We start from the raw sequence: 25,832 nt of genomic DNA on the forward strand, positions 1-25,832 counted from the left end.
TGGATAAAAAGGAGGGTCTTGTAAGAAGCTCAGTGGAGGAACCAGAACCAGAACCAGAATTTTAACCATAACCTTTAACAGTATCAGAACCAGAACTTTTAACAGAACCTGAACCAGAACTTGGAACAAAACCTATAACAGAACCAGAACTTATAACAGAACCTAAACCAGAACTTATAACAGAACATAAGACCCGGCCTCAGCCTGGCTACTGTACAATCACAAGCACCTCCCACTGATGTCTTTGGTAGTTTTGGATCCTTTGTATCTTGTTCGGTTTGCCAATGCAAACAGTGACAAATCAGTAACGCAATCGTCCCCTGAAAACCACCGAGACGCAGCCTCAAACCGGGGACTCCTTAAACACAGGCCACACTCCACCTGCCTCAGAGCCACAGACTCTATCTGTGAGCCACAAGCTCCCACAGGTGTAATTAGTGGTTTTGGGTCTATTGCGTTCGTTTTGCCAACGCAGTGACAAAATGAAAACCCAAATGGTAACCTCTTAAACAGGAACCAAACTGTCCTTGGTAAAGGCTGTCTTCCATGCCTGATGCAGACCTCCGAGTGGACGATGGTTTCCGGTTGAGAGTACGCTGTGCACTATTGGCTGCCGCTTCTCACAGGTGTGTGAATGAGTGCTGAGTATAAATGGTTGTGTGTAAAAACAGAAATAGAGCTTAGATCCAGCCCAAACCTGTGCACATTCTGCCCGAGCCTGCCCGACACCACAACACTGAAGAAGTTTAGAGCTATTAATTAACAAAACGTTTATTAAGAACAGCTACACACAGCACTGCAAGAAGGGTAATTTTATTTATGATGATTATGATGATGATTATTCTAAATTTGATATTTCATGATAAAATATTCTAATTATATTTTGTTTGTGTTTGTGATTTCTCAGAAAAATGATTGTAATCACATAAAATCGAACCGAGTATCGTTGACTATAATAATCGATACACTTCTGGTGAATACCACACACACACACACACACACACACACACACACTGCTGTGCGCGAGACCCAACCCATAAACACACACAGGGGGGGCAGGACCGCGTGCGGGCACGCCCATGCGCCATGACGTCAAGGTCGACGACAACAACAAAACATAACAGCAGCAGCAGCAGCGGAGTGAAGGGTGTTAGCTTAGCACAGTTAGCTCTACCGCTCTCTCTCTGAGCTCCATATAAGATAGCGTTAACCCAGCGTTACACAACCTCTCCCGGCCCGCGGAGCAGCGGCAGGGCCTGCAGCGGGTCTGAGGGAGCGGGGAGCGGGGTGTGAGTGAGGATGAGCCGCGGGGAGGATCAGGCCGCTCCCGGTGTGTTTTACTGATTAAACAGCGCTACAGCTAATTAGCCCCTGCTGCTAACCTGCTATAGCTAATCTCGCTGTATGTGCAGCTAGCGATCCTTCAGCCCTCAGGCCGCGAGAGAGCCGCCGCTTTACCGCGGGGAATGAAGCTCCGGGAATAGAGGTAAAGCGCTGTTATTACTGTTAATATATTATAACAACAATAAATGAGCTTTATAACACAGGAGGGCGAACTGACACCATCAGTTTAACCCTGCAATTCAGCATAACGCTTAATAAGCTCGCTTAGCTAACAAGCTAACTAGCTATGCGGATTCACTGTTGGATAGCTAGCCTAGCTAACTAACTCGTTAATATGGCTGGATAGCAGGAATCAGTTAGTTAGTGAGCTAATGCTGTCAGATGTGGTGTCTAGATAAAAACACAGCGAACAGAATAGTCATCGACAGATAGCTATTAAGCTAATCTAGCTAAGTAAGCTAATAGTTAGCTAGTTGACAGGTTAAGCAGTGGCAGCTAGCTGTGAAGCCTACACTGCGCCAGGTAGCGTTAGCTAGCGCTAGCCCCTTGTTGACATTGTACTTAGCTAGCTAGCATAGCTACCGTCGCTTTATGACCTGTACTGGGCTGGGCTAGCCTGATAGATAATATATAATTACAGCTCTGGAAAAAATAAGAGAGCGCTTAAAAATGATGAGTTTCTTTGATTTTACCAAATTGAAAACCTCTGGAATATAACCAAGAGGAAGATGGATGATCACAAGCCATCCAATCAAACTGAACTGCTTGCATTTTTCTAAAGGCATAAAGTTATCCAAAAGCAGTGTGTAAGACTGGTGGAGGGGAATAGGCCAAGATGCATGAAAGTAGTAGTAAGCTAGCAATGGGTTTTGCTCAACCAGAGGTCCGCGGTAGCTAGGGTAAGTTAATCTAGTGTTTTTCTTGCTCCCAACTCTTCTGTCTGTGTGTTAAAACAAAGAAAAGGAGGTAAGATCTAACCTGGGCTAAACTGTTCAGGTAAGTGGGCTTTGAGAACCAAGACTGACAGAGAAACACAGGTTAATATGATCAGTAGCTCTAGATTAAATATCTTGGCAAAATATATTAAGCAAACAACCCCAATGCTAGCTACTCAGTTTCTAAACAAAAAACTGTAATTAGCTAGCTTGACAAGCTCTGTACTCTTTTAACTTATTTTTCTTTGTGTGAGGTGGCTAAATTAGGTTAGCGAACTTCTAGCTTAACTTATTTTAAGACACTTTTAACTACTACTGATAGTTAACCTAGTTAAGCTATTCATATTTTAGCTAGGCACTTCTTTTTCTGAGACATTTGGTTATTTAGGTCTGTTAATGTTGAGTTTGGCTTTCGTTTTCAGTTGAGCTGCTTGTTTTGTGTTGTTGACAGGGAGTTTTCCAGGCCCTCAGATTAGAGCATGTTTCAGAAAGCCTGTACTAACTGGCTAACTTATTATGTTTCATTATGTGTGTGTGTGTGTTGTTTGTTATCTCCTTTTATGTAAAAACTTGTAAGATTCATATCAGCCACTTGTTACTTAAAAAAAAAAACACATAAAAATCACTGTTGTGTTACACATATGACTATGTGTAATATATCTGACAATACCTGTAGAAATAAATGAGCGAATCTAGCCTAGCTAAAATTTTAACAGCAACTACTGACTCAGTGACTCAGCCTGAAACTCAGTATCAGCCCCATAGCTGAGTAAACACTAAAAGAACACATGAACATGTTTAGGGGGCTCTGACTGCTTACATTTTTATACTTGAGACCTTTTAGCTAATGGATGTATTATAAACATGTTATTAACAGTCACAATAGCAACATCAGTACTTACTTTATTTAGTACTTATTGTTGTTATTTGAAGGGATTATAGATTTGTGAGGGGCATCAGCTTTAACATTTAAATTTAGAGTCATTCTTAAGGCATCAGATATTAGTATAGTGGTATTTAGCTAAATAAATTGTATTTTAAACTGGATTGACATGACTGAATTAGTGTTTATTTTTATAATGTCAGGTAGGTCCATTTCTGGCCAAATCTGTATTTGCTTAATATAAATAGTGACATATAAAAATCAGTAATTAATTACACCATATTGTCTATAAACGTATCCGCTGGCCTGCATTGCTGGGTTTGGTGATGTGAGGTTTGGATGGATTGGAGACGCTTGGTCATGCAAACTCTTTATATTTATAAAATAGTGTTGAATGTATCAGTATTTACAATATATGTCTGCCTCTAATGCGGGAAATAACAGAAAACAGTTATTACTGTGTATTAGCAGCAGTTTCTACTTTTTATTGTCTCAGTATTGCAGGAATTATTTGAACATACAATGTTTACTCTGTATGATTGGGTTTTGTAGTTATTGTCCTCCCCTTTTTCTGTTTTTTGATCAGGTGAACATCAGTGACTAGATGAAGGAGACGGGCTGGAGCCAAGAGCAGTGGAGATCTCAACATGAAGTTGTATGTGTTTCAGGTCAATAATGGAAGCACACTCACGTTTGACACTGAGCTTGCAGTCCAAACGTAAGTCATCTCTGCAGAATTGTAATTTTTTTAGGAAATAATTTGACTATTGTTGGTTCTTTATAGTCTTGAAAGTAGATGTAAAAATGAATGCTGTTTTTTTGTGCTTCAGACAGTTTTTCCCATTATATTGATTTAAAACCGTGTATTGTACAGTTGAATTTATTTGATTGCGATTAAAGAGCTCACATGATCTCTTCTGCATATATTTTAGGTTACTATTAAAACCTTAGTGTAAAATATAAATGTTTTAAAAACAGTTTTATAAATATAAATATTTAATCAGTTCTACATATATGGTCAGAACTGGTTTTATGTAAAATATTTAATTTAAGCATTTAAATGGTTAAATTGGTTGTATTTGATCTTCAGAAGCAAAAAAACAAGCACATCAAAGAGGTCACGCACACAAACTCACAAAGTGTCTTGTGATGCATCTCCAATGTTAAGTATCCGCTGTGTATTCACACACTGTTTTAATGTGACCTATATTGAACATTTGTCTAAACCCAGTTTGTGTGGTGGAACTGGTGCACAGAACAGCAGTATCGTATAAGTATCGGTATTTGTACCTATTACTTTTTTTAAATAAGAATTTAGGTACCACTTTATAATAAGACTACTTTATAAAGGGTTTATACGTGGTTTACAATTAGTTTATTAATGGTTACTAATTAGGTTGTAAATGTCTTAAAAATCATTAATAATCAGTTATAACACATACGTAGAAAGGGCAACAATGACCTGCTGTTTCCCAAATAGTGAACTATATTACACAGCTATCTATATTGTTGCCCTTTCTACGTATGTGTTATAACTGATTTAATTACTTTTAAGACATTTACAACCTAATTAGTAACCATTAATAAACTAATTGTAAACAATTTATAAACCCTTTATAAAGGTAGTCTTATTTTAAAGTGGTACCAGAATTTATTTATTCACCCCGTTTTCCTCCTACTCCACACCCCCCCCCCCCCCCCCCCCTATTATTTTACCTATTCCTGAACGTGAGCTGTTTTGGGTACTGAATGTGTACTAACACTGATAAAACAGTATAATCAGTTCCTTTAAGGTCATCAGAGTGTGTTTTGTTCGCTGGTTGATTTTGTGTGTTGGTAAATGTGTTTTACAGGCAGCATCAGTGTAAACGCTTATGATATATTGAATTCTCTTGCAGAGTTTTGGACCTTAAACATGCCATTCAGGCCAAGTATAAGATTGCCACGCAGCACCAGGTGCTGGTGGTTAATGGAGGGGAGTGTATGGTGGCGGAGAGGAGAGTCTGCAGCTACAGTGCTGGAACAGTAAGTCCCACCACCACACCTTCCTGTACTGTGGTCAAACTTCCACCACGTTTACCCAGGAGTTCTCACACACAGCCTGATTTCTCACACACAGCCTGATTTCTCATAGACTCAGCTAAACTAAAGCGGCGATCCAGCCTAAAACCAACTTTTAAAACCTGTATGTTCTTTGTAATGTTGTGTAAGATTCAGTAATGCAGTTCCTCCAGCCTCTTGTGACACATTGTGAATTTTAAGTATGCACTGTTCACATTATGTAGGTTACATATACAAAACAGCATTGCTTCATGTAAACTTTTAGTTTCTATTCTCCAGCATCACAAGAACTATACATTTAGATAGTTAAATTGGTTAAAAAGGACCCTCGGGAGCAAAAATACACAAAAAATATACTACAAAGGGAGTTGCTTTCTATGGTCTGAATCAGTTGATGAGTTGGTTTGGTTTCACACAGGCACAAATCTAAACGCGCCAAAATGCACACCAATAAACCACGCGAGCACATCGTCTCAAATATAGTGAGAAGATTCTGTGTTTCTGTGTGTATATCTGTATATCTGTGCAGTGTGAAGCTGCTTTAACACTGAACACAGAAAGCTGTGCTTTTAAACACAGTGTTTTTAATGGGATGTGCAGTGCAGATGTATATGTAGTAAACAGAGTCGTGAGGCTCGAGCAGTGAACGCTGCACATACCACACTCTGCTTAGCATGGAGCAGCAGAGACAGAGTTTGTAATTAGCGAGTGTGATTACTGTTTTTACACCTGCTCAATCAAAGCACACAAAATATATATACAGTAATAAAAAATCCTCAAAAAGCACCTTCAAGCCTGGGCATATAATCACCATCTTCTCTATTACAGGACACCAACCCCATCTTTTTATTCAACAAAGAGATGATCCTGTGTGACCGAGCACCAACCATCCCCAAAACCACCTTCTCTATAGAGAATGAGATGGAGCTGAAGGTGGAGGAGTCCCTCATGATGCCTGCTGTGTTTCACACCGTTGCCTCACGGACACAACTCGCTGTGGTACTCCTCCTGATTAACACTAAATAACCTTTTTAGATCTGTTTTGTTTTCTGTCTTCCTCTGAGGGTTGTTACACTGTGGGTTTCAATCTGAACCATGACAATACACAACCACACTGCTCAGCCCAATCAGCTCTCCCTCATGCCCCGCCCCTAAACCCATACATCAATCACCCAGTGCCCCTCCCAAACTACTCCTCCCATTTTTAGTCTTTTTTAAGTTTGAGCTGAGGGTGGAGTCTGCTAAAATCAGGGGGTTTAGTTACACATTAAAAGATTCTATTTTAACGATCTTACAACCGTTTGGATTAAAAGCATCATAATGGAGTTTAAAATGCATCTTAAGTCACTCTGCTTATCTAGAAACTCAGGAGGTGATCTGAAGTGGCTCCTCAGATTCCCTTTAACTTTTATTAGACTTTATATTAAACTTACTGTTTCTATCGGGTGTAATCACACCGTGCAGTTTGTATTTCTTATGATTATTATATTACTGTGTAATGTTGTAATAATAAGTAAAAAGAAGTGGAGAGGAATTGTGTAAATGTACATGTTCGGTGTATTAATGCCTCGTCTGTATGATGTTTTATTTGTTTTTTTAAAGGAAATGTTTGAAGTTGCCAAGAAGCTCTGTTCATTCTGTGAGCGGCTGGTCCATGATGAACACTTACAGCACCAGGGCTGGGCCGCCATCATGGCCAACCTGGACGACTGTACGCTGTCCTATCAGAAACTGCTGTGGAAATTCGACACGGCGTACACCAATTACCAACAGGACTTTGAGGACATCAAACTAAAACTAACCAAGTGAGTGCTGGTGAATAATCAGAGCTGTAATAATTAAGCAATACTACACTTGAGGTTCGTGCTATAATGTGTAATATTACAACCACAACACAGCAGAGCCAATATTACACGTTACAGCACGAACCTCAAGTGTATTATTGCTTAATTATTCCACAGTTCCATTATCACTGTTTATTAAAAGATTTTAAAGAGTTAAAGAGGAGGAGAAAATAGGATCTGTTTGGTTATAAAAACTCCACCAGTTAAAATAGTTCCATTGCTGCTCTGTTTGTAGCTGTGCTGTTTGGTTTGTAAGCGCTGCATCGTTGCTAGGTTACCTGTATGTGGAGGAGTACTACTGTAATACATGGAGAGCTTCGGTTACAGTGCATTACTGGCTGATAACGGCACTCATAGAACACAACTTTTAGCCAATCACATCGCAGGGTCGGAACTAACTGGTATAATGTACAATAACTAAATTTACGATTCTCTGAAAAAATGACGCTCCTTTACTTTATGGAAACAAAGACTGTAAAATATATTAATATTCTTAACATTTCAATACGTACAGCAGACTCTCTTACATATAAAACATTTATTATTATGGTTTGTTTTGAAATCACTGTTTCTCTGATTATAAAAGGGAGGAAATAATCTACATTCTGGAGGGACAGTAATATAAACTGCTTGATTAATTCTAAGGGATTAAGATTGGTGTGAAAATGGTGTAGGAATTAATTTAGACTTAGATTTTATTTTTTAAAAGTTAGAAAGCTCGAGGCCCCTTAGGGTCTTTAATGTCCTGGTTAGAAATGGAAAAACTTCACTGAGACAAAATCACACTATAATTGAAAAATGTTTAATTCTAATGTTGTTTTTAATGTTTTGTTGTATTGTTAACAAAGCGAGTGTATTGTATTATTAATATATATATATATATTTATTTAAACACTCAGACTTGGAACAGCGGTTTCAGTCATGGCTAAGATCCCGCTGCTGGAGTGTCTGACCCGCCACAGTTACAGAGAGAGCGTGGAGAAGTCCTGCTCCCCGCGGCCCAGAACCACCGAGGAGGACGGAGACGAGACGTCCCGCCGGTCGGACGTCCTGTCCACTCCAGATCAGAACCGCAAATCTCCCGCTCCGGTTCCGGTATCGGAGGAGACGGGGGGCGGGGCTTCCCTGCTTCCTGCTGAGGAGCGGCTGGGGGGGAGCGTGGGCCTGCAGGAGGCGCTGGAGGAGGAGGAGGAGGAGGCGGGGGATCGGGCCGGCGCTCTCTCCTTTAACGTCACGCTGCTGGACTGGATCAACGTTCAGGACCGACCCAACGACGTGGAGGCAGTAGTGAGGAAGTGCTTCGACTCCATTAATCGAGTGAGTTCTGAATCCGCTGCTCTGATAGAGGTTTAGATTCAGAACCTCCTCTGATTGGGCATTTCATTAGAAACATGGAATTGTAAATTGTAAAGCAGAGTTTAACGGTTAAATTCACGACTCTGCTTTATCATCTTTGTGTTTTAATGTTCTTTTTTCGTAGCTGGATCCTCGCATTATTCAGCCGTTTCTGTCGGACTGTCGGGAGACCATAACGAAGCTGGATAATCAGAACATGAAGGCCATTAAGGGGCTGGAGGACCGATTGTACGCACTCGACCAAATGATCGCCAGTTGCAAAAAGCTAGTTAACGAACAGAAGGAACTTGCTCAGGTTCGACATCTTCATTTTCATTTAGATAATCTGCTTTTTGCAGAAGGGCTGCATCAAATTAGGGGTGAAAACTGACGTTTTGTGTTATTTAAATACTCTGAAGTTTTTACACTCTGTTTTTTAGTTATTTTTGGTCTTATTTAATTTTTAGTTATCTTTCTTTGGTATGTTTTAGCTGTAAGTATATATTAATATTGTTAACATTTTAAAACATACAGTTTACAGTTTGTTTTATCACTTCAAAGGGATTTCTAGCCAATCAGAAGAGGGCTGAAAACCTGAAAGACACTTCAGTTTTGCCAGACCTGTGTCTGAGTCACGCCAACCAGCTGATGATCATGCTGACCAATCACAGGAAGCTGCTGGACATCAAACAGAAGTGCACAACTGCCAAACAGGAACTGGCCAACAACTTGCAAGTCCGTCTCAAGTAGGTCGAACCTTCGGTTTTACCAGAAACCTGAAGCTGCCTTTCCTACTGTAGACTGTGATGCAGTGTAGATTCAGACGGGATGAATTTGTTAAATGAGTTGATTAATCTTTTATCATTATAATAGTTTTAATACACTATATACTAATATACTACTGTATTTTTCAGACTATAAGAGTTACTAAAATCCTTTAATCTGTTATATAGTTCTATGGTCTGTCTCTAAACTGACAAACTACATTATAAATTAAAGATGATTTCCTCCTGAAAAGGTTTAAATAATAACTCTGATCTTGTTGCTTGTAGATGGTGCTGCTATGTGATGCTCCATGCGGATCAGGACGGGGAGAAGCTGCAGGCTCTCCTCCGGCTGCTGACGGAGCTGATGGAGCGAGTGCGGGTGGTGGAGGCGCTCAGCACCGTGCCGCAGATGTACTGTCTGGCCGTGGTGGAGGTGGTGCGCAGGAAAATGTTCATCAAACACTACAGAGAGGTGCGTTAGCAGTTACACACTCAGAATACATCATTTTATTCTCTTTCTTCAGACCTTGCATATGATTCACAGTGTTTACAAACTAAGCTTCTTTCTGTTTTTTTACTGTTTCTGTTAATTCATTGGTTGTGTCTCTCCAGTGGGCGAATGCGCTGGTTAAAGATGGGAAAAACCTCTATGAAGCAGAGAAGGCCAAAAGAGAGACATTTGGGAAGTTGTTCAGTGAGTATGAGTTTATATTTTATTAGGAATCTAAAGCTCTATCCAGACGTGATTCGTTTCTCGGGGGTTCTGGTTTTTTTTTTTTATCCTCTGTGATTTTATTCCCGTCCAGAACGATCATGTAGGTGTTTTTCTCAGACGTCCTCTGAGAAAATTACAGGCTGAATTATCTACTGTTTTTCTCTGAACTCCGTGCTCCTCCGGTAATTTTAGTCCCGTCCGGACGCACATCTCTGAGTTTCGTCTCCTCGCCTTTAATAAAATAGATATTTTCCACTGCCGCGCACCGTAATTACACTTTGGGTGCTCCACGGTTTCCACGGATGCAGGAGTTTTATCACTAAAGAGTAGAAGTCTGAAATATTTTACACAGAAACTAATCCTGTCTAGATCGGGCTTAAGATGTAGAAAAGGTCTTTTTGATTGAAGCACTTGTTTTAAAATGTTTAATATCTTTGATCTGCATTCTAGGAAAGTCTTTTCTTAGAAATCGTTTGTTTCGAGGACTCGACTCTTGGCCTCCCACATCGTTTTGTGTAAGTATTTGAAATGTCTATGTTGTACATGTGTTTTAGGTGTATCTAAAATCAGTAGAGGTGGGTAACCCAGGTCCGGAAAGTAAAAATCCGACCCAGGGTTTTGTACCAACCGCCTGGCCGAATTAGCTGATCAGTTTATCAGTGATCGTTTTTCTGTGAATTTCAGACTAGAAAGCCCCGCAGGTTCGACTTTGAGCTTCCAGACATCTCTCTAACTGACCTGCAGTATCTGAAGACCTGCTGTCCTGCTGAAGTGCAACCTTTTCTCAGGTAAGACCTGTTTTTCTCATAAAAGTACTTAAAGAAGAATTCTGATGTGAAATGGACATGATAAAGAGTATTTACCTTTGTTGAGTAGCACACCTCCTTTCTCCTACAGCTTTCTGAGATCCAGAAATTGTATTCTGTTTGTCCAAAAAGGCTTTAGAATAAGTGAGAGAAGCATATTTTACCTAACAGATAAATCACTGAACTGCTTTTTAAACTGTTATATAGACTCAAAGTAGCTCCACATCTCATTACTAGAATCCGGAGAGATCTGACATTTAAAACAAGGCTTTAATAACTTATTAAAAACACTGTTTACAACCTATAGTGTAACATATATCTCTACCAATGGAGTGTTTAACATCGTACGTTGTTTTAATGTTTTATTTATGTATAAATATTTAAAAATAGATTTTAACAGAATAATGACATTGTTTAATCCATAATTCCACATGTTTATTGTTAGGGTTCCATCACTGTGTGACTTTGAGCCTCTACACCATCATGTGGAGGCTCTTCATCAGCTCGTACAGGCGGCTCAGAGCGTAGATGAGATGTCTCAAACCATCACTGACCTGCTGAGTGAATTAAAGGTACACATCTTCTCTCTTTGATTTTTCTTTAATTACTTTTAATTACTCTCATAAGAGATTACTGTATTTTTCACACTATAAGGCGTACCTAATTATAAGGCGCATTTTAAGAGACACTTTCTTTTAAAGTAAAACGTGCGCTGGATGTTTTAAGTGCAGCTTATAGTGTGAAAAATACAGTAGTTTTAGATATATTTGTCTTGTGGTTGCACATTGAAACTTTTTATAATGTATGAATAAATGGTAAATGATAAGATTTGATAATGCTGTGATTGTGCTGATGATAAATGTATTGGTTATGATCGGTTCCTGTAGGTTTCTGGAAGTCAGAGTTTACAGAAACCCATGGCTTTAACACCCAGATCAGACAGCAGAACCAAGACCACGCCTACCTCCTCTAAAACTCCGCCCTCCCTCACGCTACAGGCTCCGCCCTGTCAACCCCTCCCCGTTCCAGCCCCGTTAGAAGACCTGTCTCCGGACAGTATAGACGCTCACACGTTCGACTTTGAGACTATAGGCCACCCCAACATGGATCCGGTTCTGCAGCAGGGTTCTCTGGACCTGGACTCTCTAGCGGAGAGCCCGGAGTCTGACTTCATGTCTGCGGTGAACGAGTTCGTTATTGAGGAGAACGTGACGTCACCCAATCCCATCAGTGACCCGACGAGCCCGGAGATGATGGTGGAGTCGCTCTACTCCTCCGTTATTAACGCTATAGATAGCAAGCGGATTCAGGACACCACCACGCTGGAGCGGGAGAACTCCAGAATCGCCGTGCTGAAGCTGAGCGCCGACCGGTACCGCTCCGCTGCTGAGGAGTCTCAGAGCAACTTCAGGAAGGTGAAGGACGACCTGTCGCACTTCCGCGGTCTCGTTCTGAAAGAGCAGCGAGACTTCGGCTTCGCTCTGAAGAAGATGAGCAGTGAGGTGAGCAGCATAGTGAACAGCATTAAAACCGGTCAGGAGGAGGGGCTCAGTGAGATGCAGCAGAACCGGCTGCAGAGCCTGAAAGCAGATCATGAGAAGCAGATCCTCGACCTCAACCAGGAGCTGGAGGGGAACCGCAGCATCGTGAGGGACGTTCAGAGAGCCATGCTGGAGCTGGAAGGGCTGGTGGAGCGTAAGGAGAAAGAGCTGGCTCAGATGGAGGGGGAACGGGAGCGCTCGCTGGAGGAGGTGAGAAATAACCACCAGAAGGCTGTTCAGGAGCTGGAGAGGAAGATGTCTGAGCAGAGTGAGATGTTACAGGATACGCTGAGGTCCAAAGAAGCTCTTTCCAGCCAGTTGGAGAGCTTACGCCTGGAGCTGGAGTGCAGCAAGCAGAAAATCCGTCAGGAGATGGAGAATGTGGAGAAGAACCACCTCCAAGAACTGGAGGAGCGTCTCAGACAGGAGCACCAAGCCCTACTGGAGACCCTGAAACGCAGCAACCAGAGCGCCCTGGACTCCCTGACCAAGGAGAACCAAGCCAGGCTGAAAGATCTGAGCGAGAGCTTCTCCGCAGAGCGTAAAGAGCGCGAGGGGCGGTTTAAAGACTACGAGTCTCGCGTAGCCGAACTCGCCGACGCTCGCTGCAAGCTGGAGGTGGAGATGGCTCTGAAGGAGACGGAGGTGGAGGACCTGCGCCTGCAGTACGAAGAGGCTAAAGCCCAGAGAGAGGAGGTCCTGAGAGCAGAGATGTCCTCTCAGACCAGAGTCCTGCAGGAGCAGGTGGACGCTCTGACGCAGCAGCTGCAGAAGAAGAACGAGGAGTACGAGCTGGGCCTGGCCGAGCTGCGGGCGCTGATGCGGCTGGAGAAGGACCACTGCATCTCCGAGCTGGTGGACCGACACGAAGAGGAGAGCACGCTCCTCCGTCACGAGTTCTCCACCCTCAAGCAGAAGTCTCAGGACGCTGAGAAGGACCTGGAGGACCGTCTGCTGAAGATCCAGAGCGAGCAGGACCAGCACATCGCCAGCCTGCGGAAGGAGCAGGACGAGGAGCTGAGATCCTTCCAGGAGAAAGAGCAGGACCTGCAGACCATCGTCAGTGACCTGCAGGCGGAGAACGCCCTCCTGTCGGGAAGACTGGAGCAGGAGCGGCAGGAGGCTCAGAGACGGGTGGAGGAGGAGGTGGAGTCCGCTAAAGTGATGCTAAACAATGCCTTACGGGACTTTGAGCTCCAGAAGGAGGAGCTGGAGACGGAACTGTTAGGAAAAGTTAAACTACTTGAATATCAACTTGAAGAAAGACAATCCACTGAAAAGTAAGTGAAAATAAAGTTATAAAAGTTCAAATATATAATTATATAAAGTTGTTTATTTGGTCATCATAAGACAAAATGTCAGCACATCCCATCACCTTCACTATAGTGTAGTGTGCTGATTAGAGGTTGGAGATTATGGCTAATATAATTTCAGTTATACAGAATTATTAGTCATGATACTAATAATAATAATAATGCACTCCAAATATCTCCATATATCCAGGATTAAAGTAAAATAAATGATACTGGACAGATATAATCTGTATCTAGTAGATATATAATGGGAAATGAGAACAGTGTGAATTTTTCTTTTGATAAAAACAGTAAAAAAGTAGAACCTTGATGTGATAATTAGGGGTGGGTGATATGGCTCCATATTTCAGGATATAATATCATAGTTCACCATGTTGGAGATATTATTGTGTACGATGCGAATACGGCTCATGTTCAGACGCAGTTAAAGCAGTGTACTTACTGCTTCCTGTAGATGGCACTAATACTGCATTAATATTATCTCTCCAGGCTCAGAGCCCATAGATCTGTCTCAGTGCTGTAGTGATGAAGTTATTCAGAAAGCTAAAGCTGACTGTAAAGAAAAAACAGATATATCTGTTATCCACCTCTGTTTTTTAAAACCCATTTCAAATGGGGCTCTGATATAATAAAATCGTGTTCTTAGTTCACAATATACTCTCATGGTCAAGTATTTCTCCCAGAAAATATATATATATATATATTTTTTTTTTTTGCAAAAGTGCCCTAGACAAAATGATGAGCATCCTTAACTTATATTTGGTTGCACACTCTTTGGAAAAAATAACTAAAATGTAAAATGTCTTTAATGTGATGTAGATCTGGACTTTTGATGTCTTCAGTGTTCCTTTGTTTCCGTCCATCTCTGGGAGCTTTTTATAGTATGATTGGAGTCACTGCTGCTCATTTAGAGCATTTATTTACAGAAAATGAGAAATGACTGAAATAACAAAAAAGATGCAGAACTTTCAGACCTCAAATAATGCAAAGAAAACAAGTTCATATTCATAAAGTTTTAAGAGTTCAGAAATCAATATTTGGTGGAATAATCCTGGTTTTTAATCACAGTTTTTATTTCATGCATCTTGGCATCATGTTCTCCTCCACCAGTCTTACACACTGCTTTTGGATAACTTTATGCTGCTTTACTCCTGGTGTAAAAATTCAAGCAGTTCAGTTTGGTGGTTTGATGGTTTGTGATCATCCATCTTCCTCTTGATTATATTCCAGAGGTTTATAATTTGGTAAAATCAGAGAAACTCATCATTTTTAAGCCTCTCTTATTTTCTACAGAGCTGTGTATGTATTTATTAACATGTCTGTGGTGTTGTAGAGTGGCAGCAGCAGTTGGAGTGTGTGAGATGGTGCAGAGTGTGGACTGTGCTCTGCAGCAGAGGCTGGAGGAGGAGAAAGCGTCGCTGCTGGAGAAGCTGGAGCTTCTGGAGAAGAAGAAGAACGAGGAGCTGCAGAGCTTAAAAACATCACTAATAGCTGAGCAGCAGGTAAGTACGGGTCCTGATGACTTTTTTAATGTTAAGTGTTTTACGTCCCTCCCTCACTTTTCTGTACCCCAAAGTCGACCCAATAACTTTCAAGGTAATAATTTTTTACTTATTTATTCTATCATAACATTTACACTGATACAAAATAAATGTGCACAAAAAATACACCACATAGTATTAATAAATGGGGTTTCCATCATTTTAAGTTATGAATGGTCATATGGATGGTCCCGTCTATACATACATGTTTGATATTTGCACTCAAGCAAAAAAAAAAGTAAAATATATAGTTTCATGGGAATAAAAATAGGAAAGAAAGATACTAATTAGATTTTAGGAATATGTTTGAATTGCTTTTAAATTTTTGTTACATTTTTGGTTAAATCGCGTGTTCTTTCTCTGATTCACAGACTAATTTTAACACTGTACTCACTCGGGAAAAGCTGAAAAAGGAGCAGATCGTTAATGAACTCAGTGAAAAGCTTAAGGAGTTAACACTACAGCAGGAGAAAGATAAAGGTAAGACTGTGTTCCTCATATCTTTCTTTCTTTTATCAATAGTTCTTCACTCTCTCTTCTGTTGTGTGGAGTTTTTTCCCGCTCTTTTTCAGTCTGTAAGTTAGTATTATGGTTTATAAGTAGTTTGATTGATTATTGATTCTGGTTAATACAGTATTTTATCCTACTGAGAATCTCAGAATCAGGATTTAAACAGAGGAAAGAGTAGTCTGAATGTTACAGGATTGATTATTGATCAGTAATAATCAGCGCTGCTGATCAATAATCGTGTGTTTGTCTCTCTGCAGGTTTGATAGAGACTCTGTCGGAGGACCGCGCCTCCATCCTCCAGGAGAAGAAGCAGCTGGAGGAGGAGCTGAACCACCTCCGCTGCTCCGCCCTCATCTCCTCCACCTATATAAGCTCCGCCCCCGCGGCGGCGGACGTGCCGGGAGCGTGTGGGCCGGGTCCGGCTGAAGTGCCGGGTCTGTGTGGGCTGGACTCGGAGAGGCTGGCGTCGGTGGCGGCGCTGCGAGACGACGAGAGGGTCGACTCCGCCGTGGAGGCCAGCATGACCACCGTGCAGTAAGCCTGATCATAATCCATAATCCATAATCTATAATCTATAATCCATAAACATACAGACGTAAAACAACACGCAGAACACGGACTACAGAAACTACAGCTAATCAACATGTACAACTATTGATTTACTGTTTATTGAACTGGTTATTGGTGTTAAATTTGGGCTAATTCTAGCTTCACTTGTACCACAATCAGAATCTCTACACAAATATCTGCATTTTATTTACAGTTTACAGAACATTTAGGCCCAGAAATATTTGTACAGTGACACAGACTTCAGGATTTGGGTTCTGCACGCCACAATAAATTAATTTAAAACGGAAAAAAGATAGGAATTATAGAACTTTATACTTTCAGGTTTAATTCAAGGGGTCAAACACGAAAAAAAAAACATCTTATAAAGTGTTTTAATAATTAATGAGGAGGATTTATAGAAAAACATATTTTATTTTAAATCCAGTGTTTGGGACATGCAGAGTCTGAATCCTGAAGATTGCGTCACTGTCCAAATATTTCTGGTCTGTATGTTAAAGTTCAGACACTCTCAGTTAACAGTATTAAACACACAGTCGCTCAGTATGTTCATCTAATCCTTATTATTACACTTGTTCCAATCTTTTGAGACATTTCAGTATAATATTTACATTAAACAAACAATTTACATTTTTAAGTTTCCAGTGTGAAAACAAAAAGAAAGTAGAGAGAGAGGAAAAAAAATGAATATAAAACATATAAAGAAACAGCTGCCTAAAAATTACATTTTGAAAGACTTTACAGATCGGTAGAACATCAACAACAACATCTGTACCATAAAGATCCTTTATAAAGGGTTTATAAATGGTTTATAAAGTCATAAAACATTAATAAGCAGTTATAACACATAAATATGAAGCCAAATAGTGATTCTACATTTATTTACACTGTTAAACCTCAGATATGACTAGATGCTTAACTTACTCCTTTCTTTTCCATCAGTCATCATTAACATTTCTTTATATAAAGGAATTTATTTATGGTTATAAATTAAATTACTTTATATAAAATACTTCATACAGCATTAATAATCACTTAATAAACACAAATAGAAAAATCAACAGTGACAATAACTTTTTTTAACATATAGAAAGACAGTTTAGTCATGTAATATGTTATTATAGTTAAATAAATAAAGTTATTAACAGAAATGTTAATGATGACTGATGGAAAAGAGAAGAGTAAGATTATCTATAGTCAGATCTGAGGTTTAACAGTAGAACTAAATGTAGAATCACTATTTGGTAAACGACAGGCCACTGTTGCCCTTATTATTTATGTGTTATAACTGCTTATTAATGGTTTATAATTACATATAATGAATTAATAACATTAATAAACTCCTTTTATGAACTTTTTATGAACCCTTTATAAAGGAGCCTTATGTTAAAGTGGTAATGCAACATCCTATATAAACAGGTAGTAATTATAATTCACTGGGTTCTTCTTTGAAATGTGTTAGTAAGGGTTTTACAGAAGCATGTCACTTTACCCACACAGAAAAAATCATTCATTTAATTTTGGTAACTCTGTTCATGACTGTCGGCCAGCGTAGTCCGATTTGATCACTCTGAAGCTCTGAAGCTTATTTGTTTGTGGACCAACTTAACCCTCAAACTAAAGCAAAAAACAGAAATACTTAAAAATGAGTTCACATCGACTTTTATGGAAAATGAATAAACCATATGATTAAACTAGTTTACAAAAACACAGTAGCTAACAGCGGTTAGCATTGTGAGTTATAACAACACTTTGGGCCAGACTGAGGATCATCAAGACATCAGACTATAACAGAGAGAGAGCGAGAGAGCGAGAGAGAGAGAGAGCGAGAGCGAGAAAGACAAGAAAGAGAGAGAGAGAGCGAGAGAGAGACAGAGGAGGTGAAGAGTAAGTAAGTTTCCTCACTGTGTATAAATTTCCTTTTAGACTGAGAGTTAGAGAGTTAGAACTGTTAAAGTATGAAGATGCTTATTTAGATATGTCTCAGTTTTATAAACAGAGAGTTTAATTCTCTTCCCAGTCAGTTTATTTATGTGTTTATATCCTAACTTAATCATTCTATAGTTGTGATGTGTTTTATATAAATTCCACTTTGTGTAGTTCTCTGTTTGTGTATGTTCTTTATTTACTGATTTGCTGGCAGTTCTGTGTTTAAACCAGTGTTCTTCTTCTTCTTCTTTGGTTTTAGTGATAACACACTGGTGCTGTCAGAGGAGAAGCAGAGGATACTGATATTAGAAAGGGTGAGTACACTTTACACTCACACACACACACTGATAGGATTTTAGCTCTTCGGCTCATGAATATTCATACATGCAAACATATCATACATATTGTATAATGTATATTGTACACTAATAACAGTCTTTACAATGTTCATATGTTACTTTATAACGTGTAATAATGCTCTGCTAAGTGCAGTTCAGCCACTGCTCTAGTCTTAGAGTCTCTGTAAAACACCAAATCCACCGGAGATCCTATTTAAACCTATAGTTACATACACACAGAGGTGGGTAGAGTCCAGGTCCAGAAAATAAAAATACACCCCACAGTGGATTTTTACTTTTAACTAGTGTAAACAGAACTGTTCTAAACATCTAAACACCTATCTATCTCAGTAGTACTTGGCTGGTGGTGTTTTTCCTCCATAGACTAATTCTAACCATTTGTTTCTTAGCTCTGAATTACTGGGTAAAGTATATAAACACTGATGTGTTATTCACACAAATAACACAGGAATGAACGAGTTTGATTTTAATTGTGTGATTATTTTACAGACGCTGCATATGAAGGAGGAGGAGAATAAGAGGCTCAGCCAAAGACTAGTGAGTCTTACACCCCAACTTACTGACTGATCTGTTTTATTTGTGGTATTTTCAGTTTTCAGGTTAACCTGCACAGAGTACTCAACAGCGTTCTGTTAAACGTGTGAGGAGAGATTTTAATAATTACACAAAGAGTGTATACTATAAGAATAGACATGAAGTCCTTGACCCCATTTTAAAGCCATGTGTTTTTCAGGATATTAATCTTATACTAACTTATTCTGCCTCAAACAACTAGAATTCCTGTGATTATTATTCACAGATTCTGGGGGATATTTCTCTTGTTTTTTCTTATGAAATTCAGGTACATTTCATTAAATGAATTTAACAGGGTGAACAGGTGGAGGATTATAGTGTAAGATGGAGAGCTGCGTCAGTGTGTTAAAGAACAGCGTTGGGTCAGGTGGCGTTCGGCACATTATCAGCCTGTTCATTAGCAGCGAGTCTCTTTAATATAATTGAATTAACTATTTCCCACCGGAGGATTCCTACAAACACAGCTAATCTCTTAATGATGGTGATAATAAACCGCTGTAGTGAGAGCAGAACCCAGAGGAGCGCTCTGTACCATCACCACCGACAGCACGGAGCTGCTGAGTAATACAATCTACACAGATAATCTACACAACTACAGTCCACAGTTACTGCAGACACAGACTCTTCTGTACAGTCAGATTTATTACAGTTTAAAGTGAAACACAAACACAAAGTAGCTCATAACTGTGAAGTGGGACCAAAATCATACATGCTTTTCTACACTTCTGAAAAGTGTGATGTACAGAAACCCCTTAATAAAATCCAGTTTAATAAATTAATCATATTCAGAAATAACTTAAGTTATTAGAGTTAATCCAGCTGTGTGTAATTGAGTCTCAGTATAAATGCAGCTGTTCTGTGAAGAGCTCAGTTGTGTGATAGTGAACACTAGTGAACTCACCAGACAATCCAAAAATGAAGGTTTCTACAAACCTACCAAGACATGCCAAGAAAACGGATTAAAAACCAGGATTATTCCACCAAATATTGATTATTTCTGAACTCTTAAAACTTTATGAATATGAACTTGTTTTCTTTGCATTATTTGAGGTCTGAAAGTTCTGCATCTTTTTTGTTATTTCAGTCATTTCTCATTTTCTGTAAATAAATGCTCTAAATGAGAATAATTTTATTTGTAATTTGGGAGAAATGTTGTCTGTAGTTTATAGAATAAAACAACAATGTTCATTTTACTCAAACATAAACCTATAAATAGCAAAATCAGAGAAACTGATTCAGAAACTGAAGTGCTCTCTTTATTTTTACAGAGCTGTATATAAAATAATAATAAAATAAATACTTGCAAAACTTGGTGAAATTAGTGTATACACTATTTCGTTAAAGCTGCAGCTGCTCTGTTATGAGTGTTATACAGTGTATGAGCACTAGGTGGCAGAACAGTCCAAGTAGTTTGAGCAGTGTTTTTGTTTTTTATATGGATGCAGATTAATTCTGTGTTATTTAAAGTAAATTATAGTATTGGAGAATAAAATCTCCACTTTCTGTATCCAGGTTCAGTCGGATCAGTCAGAAGTGATCAGTAGGAGAATATTAGTGTATATTACTGTATATTACTGTATATTAGTGTATATTAGTGTATATTAGTGTATATTAGTGTATATTAGTAAGGAACTGCTGTTGACTGCATGTGAAAAAATCAGTAAAGTAAATAAACAGGTAAACAGGGCAAATAAAAACAGCAGGTGTGCCGCTCACACTAATGTGCTGTTCATCAGTAGTTTGTGAATGTTTAACTTTTTTTAACAGTGATAAACAGACATTTGAGTCTAAAAGTTACAGTATTTCCATAATAAAAGCACTGCTTACTGTAATAAATTAACAAATCTAAAAAAAATATTAATAAATATAAATATGCTGATTTATCCTCCCTGTTAGAGCTTTTATCCTCTGTAGTGGATCCAGGTCTAAGAGTTAAACATCATTTACACACTACTGCACTTTCAGCAGCACATCCTGGACTTTAAAATAAAGCCTCAGTTTTGGGGGCGTGGCCATCCCAGCTTTAATATCTTACAGCGGTAAAAGGTGCAGGTGATTAATTATTGGGAAATATATATTGTGTTTCTATTGTTAAAAACCTATTCGTTTTTTTTTTCAAATAGAGATTCATATATTTTAATTTTTAAAAAGTTTATAAAGGTAGAGTAATTTTAACTCTATTTAAAGCACAGATTTTATTCAGTGAACAGCAGCTCTCACCGTCTCTCTTTTTAATATAAACAAGGTCTTTTATTGTTATTTGCATAATAAAAAAGATACAGGAAAAAAGAAAAAACATAAAGAAGACCTGAGATCAGTTATATTTACTATAATAAAGAACATACAAACTAAAATAAGAACAGTTTCCTTTAGCCACTAGTTCAATTTTAGTTAAGAAAATATTAATATTAATTTAAACTTTTTTTTGTTGTTTTAGGAGGATGTATTTTGTATAATTTATACGTTGCAGAGCTTTCTCAGTGTTTTTACACTTCTTAAAAATAAATGAATTGTGGATGAGTAAGATTATTATTATTATTATTAGCTCTGTGATTTACCCTGATGTAGATGTTGTTTATTTATTTTGTCTCTGTGTTCAGATGTCTCAGAGTATGTCCTCAGTTTCCTCCAGACACTCAGAGAAAATCGCTATTCGAGAGTAAGCGTCTCTCTCACTTATTTCTGATTTATTATTATTTTCTTATTAAAAGTCGATTATTTATTGATTTAATTCTCATTGTAAGATGTTTGTTGTTTAGTTTTCAGGTTGGAGATTTGGTTCTGATCATTTTAGACGAGAGACACGATAATTACGTTCTCTTTACCGTCGGACCCACGCTCTACTTCCTGCACTCAGAGTCCCTCACAGCTCTGGACCTCAAACCAGGTCTGTCTCACTCCTCACCACACACTCCACACACACACTCCACACACATCTCACACACACACCACACACTCCTCACACACACTCCACACACATCTCACACACACACCACACACTCCACACACATCTCACACACACACCACACACTCCTCACACACACTCCACACACATCTCACACACACCGCACACTACACACACTCCACACACTCCTCACACACACCACACACTCCTCACACACACCACACACTCCTCACACACACCACACACTCCTCACACTCAGAGTCCCTCACAGCTCTGGACCTCAAACCAGGTCTGTGTATCTCCTCACCACACACACCTCACACTCCACACACACTTCACACATTTCTTAGACTAAATGTCTCAAATGCTGTGCTCTTTACACGTTTGTGCACCGTATAGAATATTCTATCAGAAGTAAAACTTAATGAAACTAATAGAATCATTTTTAAATAAATGAACAGTTTTATAATATTATAATTCTGCAGTTCTGCCAGGATTCCCTACCAATACAAACACTGTTTCAGAATACAGACACTGATTTACAATATAAACACTGTTTCAGAATACAGACACTGATTTACAATATAAACACTGTTTTTAGCTCATTATTAAATATAGATAGAACAGCAGATTAAGCAAATTATTTCAGTTTGTTGTTAATTTTTTTTAAATGTATGCTAGTAGTAGTTTTTATTGTTTATTTATTTATTGATTAAATTCGCTTTTCTGGAACAAATAATCCCAGATAAATAACTATATATTTGTTCAGTAGTCTAATAAAAATAGACTCCTAAATATACCCTTGTGTTTTGTGTTAGTAACAGGAGCTACGCGGCGGCCGTGGGTTCTGGGGAAGGTGATGGAGAAGGAATATTGTCAGGCAAAAAAGGCGAGTAGATTTTATTGATGATCATATTTTTCCTGTTTCTTTTTGGAAAAATGAATTTCATTATCAGACATAATAAAGCTTACATTTTATTATTAATTCTTTTAAATCAGTTTTTCAAAGGTGTTAAGTATGAGTGAAATTGCTCTCTAAGGGCTTATAAGTACCATAATTAACAGCAATTACAGCTATTTAATGTGTGTGTGTGTGTGTGTGTGTCTCTACAGGCCCAGAACCGGTTCAAAGTTCCTCTGGGGACTAAATTCTACCGAGTAAAAGCCGTGCCATGGAATAAGAAAGTGTAAATTGTAATATCACTATGTAATGTAATGAGCTGGAATGTTTATATCGCTTTTTGCAGAGATCTTACATAATTCATAATTGTCTTATCATTAAAAAGACAAACCGTTATAATTTTTTCTTTTTCTTTTGTTTGTTTTATTTGAATACGTTTGGCTCTGTGTGGAGAACCGTGTTCTCCTCTGTTTATTCTGAGGGTTTGTAAATGTGGACCAAATAATCTTATTTTCCTGGGGCATGCCCTGCACATCCGGCCCTCAGGCCTCTGTAACAAGTCTGTACAATGAACAAAAAGCTATTTGGATGTTATATATTAGTTCATTATCATCATTATAATTATTATTATTATTATTATTGAGATTTTGTCCAGTTGTGGGGAAGAACACGCTGCATCATCAGAATACTCACGTCACCAAATTCTAAAAATATACTTTATTGTAAATGGGGGAATGTTCATGGCATGCATATAGCTCTATTTTCTTTAACTCTCTGGATGTGTGTTGTAGTCGGATCTATAGGTTAAAATGCAGTGTGTCTCACAGCAGCAGTGCAGTACAGTGTCGTACGGTGCGGTACTATGCAGTGCAGTACAGTATGGTAAAGTACAGTGCGGTACAGTACGGTACAGTAATGTACGTTACTGTGCAGTGCAGCACGGTGCGATACTATGCAGTGCAGTACAGTATGGTAAAGTACAGTGCAGTACAGTATGGTACAGTAATGTACGTTACTGTGCAGTGCAGCACGGTGCGATACTATGCAGTGCAGTACTGTACAGTGCGATGCAGTGCAATACTGCACAGTACTGTTTAGTGCGGTACGGTGTGGTGCGGTGCGGTGCAGCACTGTAAATTGCTGTGCAGTACGGCCTTTCTGTTAATGAGGATCTGAAGATCTGGTGATGCCGGGGCAGCGGCGGGGCGACCGCGGGTCCTGCTGTCTGTAAAACGGCACTTTTTTGGGAGAGTAGCTGCTTTACAGGATCCTAAAGGAAAGTCGGCTTCGCTGCCAGAAAACAATCAGAAACTAAACTGAAGCCGCAGCAGCACATATCCCCCCACCCCCCCCCACCCCCCCAGCGCCGACCTGTAGAGAGAAGTCCTCCCTGTTTGTTGATGTGTGTCCTTATCCAATTAAATCATCACATTGTATATTATTCATTACATCACACAAGTAACAAAAATGACTGTATTGTAAAAGAGTTTAGAGTTTTCAAACAATAAAGGTTTGATCCCACACGTCTCTGGGTGCTCCCTGTTCATTAGAGGAAGTTTTATGATATATATAAATATATAAATATATAAATATGAAATGTAAAGCAGTCAGTGCTGAGCTGTAGTGCAGTCGGGGGAGGGGGGTGGGATTATGTGTAATGACCGTGTCTGAACCTGATGAACTAAATAAAACTGCACTACTTTAATCAGCATTACACACAAAGACAGTCACACACAAACCTCATAACTATTAAATACATGTAACAATTAAAAAAATATATACATATATGTATCGATACATTTGTGGAAAAAAATGAAGAGAGCACTTCAGTTTCTGAATCAGTTTCTCTGATTTTGCTATTTATAGGTTTATGTTTGAGTAAAATGAACATTGTTGTTCTATAAACTACAAACAACATTTCTCCCAAATTCCAAATATAAATATTGTGATTTAGAGCATTTATTTACAGAAAATGAGAAATGGCCTATGTCCCATGACTTTTGCCAGCTACAGAACTTATTGTGTTACTCAGACTGTTGCAGATCTTCTGGTGAAATCCGGTCAATACTCATTTTTTTAAGTATAACAGAGCAAATCTATTCATATTGAAGTTTTTTTCTACTCTGAATAGCACAGTCAGACCTGCAGAATCAGGAACTTTTATTTTGTATTGGTATAAATAACAAAATATAAAATGTAAACAGAACACTTTTGTTTTAACTGGGTTTGTTCTGTTTTCTCTCTTTTACTGGAGCTTTTATTCTGCAGATCCCAGACCTGCCTGTCCTGCAGCTACAGAGCTTTAACTGAAGTGAGGATTGTGTTTAATGATTATAACAATGTAATAACATGTAATAAATGTAGTAATAAAATCATGCTGAAATCTGCACTCTCTCATCAAACACCAATTTCATCTTTTACAAAAAAAAGTAAATAAAACTGTAATGATTCATAGAAAATAATCTTTTTATCAATTTTATTAATCAATATGAAGAATATGATTTCTGATATCAGCTTCAGCAGAACGTTCTGCGTTACGTCTGTCTGTAATTATATGCTAATTTTGTGTACAGCTGTGATGAGAGGACTTGTTTACATAAGTTTATTAATCATCAGCTATTGATGGTGTGGATGTGGAGCGGCGTCTCGGTTCTGCAGGAATTACGGCTCTATTGTGTTTAAATAAAGTAATGAATATAAGAGCAGAGCGTACAGTCACAAATTAATGGGATCCACTTTTCCCTCTGATATTGTTTACGGTGTTTTATAATAAGGGTCTAAATTTAAAGAGCATTTTGGTTGCGTGTGCCGGGGTGCGTGTGCCGGGGTGCGTGTGCCGGGGCGATGTGGTGGAGTGTGTTATTAGCACCGTGCTGGAGTTAGCCGTGTGTGTGTTGGTGTTGTGCCCTGGTCCAGACCCGGCTTTAGCAGCGTTAGCGTTAGCGGCTGTGATGTTAGCGGCGGGCGCTGGCAGGGCTCTGGCACGGCGCTCGGAGGCGGCAG

The 25,832-nt window shown here is 39.0% G+C and overlaps 1 protein-coding gene across 2 annotated transcripts; it reads left to right on the plus strand.

The window, feature by feature from the left end:
• Positions 1 to 1,090: 1,090 nt before the first annotated feature.
• rb1cc1 (RB1-inducible coiled-coil 1) lies at positions 1,091 to 24,352 on the plus strand. 2 transcript variants are annotated; one of them, XM_049480824.1, is made up of 23 exons: positions 1,091 to 1,486; positions 3,749 to 3,880; positions 5,061 to 5,187; positions 6,052 to 6,222; positions 6,826 to 7,028; positions 7,967 to 8,384; positions 8,548 to 8,718; positions 8,964 to 9,148; positions 9,455 to 9,641; positions 9,782 to 9,863; positions 10,335 to 10,399; positions 10,569 to 10,672; positions 11,136 to 11,262; positions 11,578 to 13,511; positions 14,878 to 15,046; positions 15,457 to 15,565; positions 15,853 to 16,129; positions 18,351 to 18,405; positions 18,940 to 18,987; positions 21,624 to 21,682; positions 21,783 to 21,910; positions 22,753 to 22,817; positions 23,042 to 24,352. In XM_049480824.1, the coding sequence occupies exons 2-23, from the start codon at positions 3,810 to 3,812 to the stop codon at positions 23,117 to 23,119; spliced, it is 4,833 nt and encodes a 1,610-aa protein (XP_049336781.1). In that variant the 5' UTR covers positions 1,091 to 1,486; positions 3,749 to 3,809; the 3' UTR covers positions 23,120 to 24,352. The 2 variants fall into 2 exon arrangements, with proteins under 2 accessions (XP_049336781.1, XP_022522721.2); XM_022667000.2 differs by having other exon boundaries at positions 1,092 to 1,486; positions 22,747 to 22,817.
• Positions 24,353 to 25,832: the final 1,480 nt, after the last annotated feature.

This window comes from Astyanax mexicanus, chromosome 6, assembly GCF_023375975.1.
Source record: "Astyanax mexicanus isolate ESR-SI-001 chromosome 6, AstMex3_surface, whole genome shotgun sequence".
Lineage (NCBI taxonomy): Eukaryota > Metazoa > Chordata > Actinopteri > Characiformes > Acestrorhamphidae > Astyanax > Astyanax mexicanus.